The sequence below is a fragment of the Leiobunum rupestre genome, chromosome 1, assembly GCF_980474605.1.
Source record: "Leiobunum rupestre chromosome 1, qqLeiRupe1.1.hap1, whole genome shotgun sequence".
Lineage (NCBI taxonomy): Eukaryota > Metazoa > Arthropoda > Arachnida > Opiliones > Sclerosomatidae > Leiobunum > Leiobunum rupestre.
This window is the reverse complement of record NC_143384.1, coordinates 27,860,874-27,863,078: the sequence shown is the minus strand read 5'-3', so window position 1 is coordinate 27,863,078 and position 2,205 is coordinate 27,860,874. Positions and strand designations below refer to the sequence as shown.

The following is a 2,205-nucleotide window of genomic DNA, read 5'->3' as shown; positions in this document are numbered from 1 at the left end:
CTTCTTCCGCCGATATCGTTAAATCCAGTTTTTCGATCTTAAAATAATTGTAATAAATACACGTTTTATACGTAATAAACGAAAATAAACATACCCCGATTAGTTGGTTTAATCCTCCGAGAGCCCGTCTTATGTTGGCTATGTTCGGGTGGTAACATAGGTGCACGTCAATAACTGCACACGCTTCATCCGGGCGGAATTCCACCCAAAATCCCCGATGTTGCTTCCGGATAATGACTTCGAAAGTTCGAAAATTGAAGACTGGCAATTCGGGGCGGCCGGGAATGTGTCCCAGCGCAGCCTTATATCTTAAGACCGCGACGGTAACTTTTTTGTCTAAGACGGTATTGTTAGTTGCCATTCTGAAATGAATATGATTTTATATATCCCAGCCAGAATTGAAATTTCTTCTGGAAGTTGTCTCCACCACAAGTAATAAATAGAGCTTATAGTTTACAACCTTTCGTAATAACAAGAATGTATTTACGCCATAAGATATAAATTACGCTTTATTTATGTCACAAAGAATAAATAACGTATTTATACTATAAGGTATACATAAGAACGTATTTATACTATAGGGTATACATAAGAACGTATTTATAATATAAGGTATACATAAGAACGTATTTATACAGTGGGGTATAAATAAAGATTGTATTTATCTATATTTAGTATAAATATATTCTTGGTAATAAGACTAATTCTGATTTCCAACGGTAGACCTATTAGACGGTTGTAAGTAAAAATGTTTCTATTTAACCATTCCACTTCCGAATGTTTGATTCAAGTAAATGTATATGAGAGAGGTAAAAAGAAAAAAAATCAGATATGGTTAAGACCAAAATATTTTATTTATATTTTTTCCATAAATTTATCTGATGCGCTTTAAATAATGCACAATTGAAATTTTGAAAATGGTATTTGCAGACCCTTGGACCCAAATCTGCAAAATTGTTAAATTTTGGGCATCCAATGTCCTCAACGTTAATGATCTTCTTAACGAAACGATTCGAGAGGAACGATGTTTTCTCCAGACCTTTCGTGAAGAAGGTTGACGCTTTAGATGTGATGTAGGTGATGATTCCATCCAATTCGTTTATTTCGTATTCACCCTCGTCCCACTGCATCCCGCAAATATTCGTCGAGATCCACGAACAAAGTCTTTTGTCTTTCACGTTTAGCTCGTGATACGGAAAAGGCGGCTTAAAGGCGTACACCCCACTCTCTCCAGTTTCAACCACCAAGAATGCCAATTCTTTGAGAACATATTCGTTGTTGGCTCTCAGAAAGTTGACTTCGAGAATGCAAGAGTTATTCTCCGACCTAGAATTGACAATACAAATTAAAAATGATTCGTGAATAATTAATACGTGATAAAACTCACATTTTGGGTTACTCCTCGTATGACTGGTGAGCGCCGCTTCTAAAACGTGAAAGACAAGATTCCAAATTCGGGATGTAATTTTAAGGAAACTGAGTCCCTTTATATAGTACTCATCCGTGCGCTTTTTACTTGGTTTCATATACTTTACAAAAAGAGTTATTTCAATCCTTGGCGTATCAACATCTACGTTACTCTCCGTTCATTTCAATTGACGTTTCGCATCTGTAAGAATTCTATTTGCAGACTAAACACGCTGGAAAACAATCGGCTTCTTTCCACCTGGTTAACCTTAGACGTTGCTCTCCGTTCAAATCCCCGCAAATATACAATCGTCGTAATATCGCTACCCTCACCGTAGATTCATGCCCCGTACCGACTAAACACGTGTATAAACAAACCGCTTCTTTCTGGCGCGGATGAAAAGCTTGACCTCGTTTTATCGCGGACCTCTATTCCGCTTCCTTATTACGCCCCGTCAATAAATCTCCGGCTGGCTCCGATGGTCCCTTCGCGTTTTCGACGGACGCTCTCGTATTCTGGATGCTGACCCGTACTTTGTTCATGAATTATACCCCATGCCATACCCTATTGGGTATTTCGTTAATCCCCGTGTAAACTCCCACCCCGTACCGAGGAAACGCGCGTATAAACAAGCCGCTCCTTTCTGGCGCGGTTGAAATCCGAGACCTCACTCTCTTCCGGGTCTCTCTCGTATTCTCGATGCCGGCAAATCTGACCACATCGAGCCGATGCGGTTTCGAGGGAGATACCGGCACCCCGCGCTAACCCTATGGAAAATATTGGCACCCCGTTATAAC

The 2,205-nt window shown here is 39.8% G+C and overlaps 1 protein-coding gene across 1 annotated transcript; it reads right to left on the bottom strand.

Annotated features, from left to right (window-relative positions):
• Window positions 1-851: 851 nt before the first annotated feature.
• On the bottom strand, window positions 852-1,518 carry LOC149962031 (uncharacterized). Its single transcript, XM_090164365.1, has 2 exons — window positions 1,388-1,518; window positions 852-1,326 (listed from the first exon to the last, which is right to left on the bottom strand). Coding segments are annotated over exons 1-2 (477 nt in total). The 5' UTR covers window positions 1,390-1,518.
• Between the last annotated feature and the right edge of the window lie 687 nt (window positions 1,519-2,205).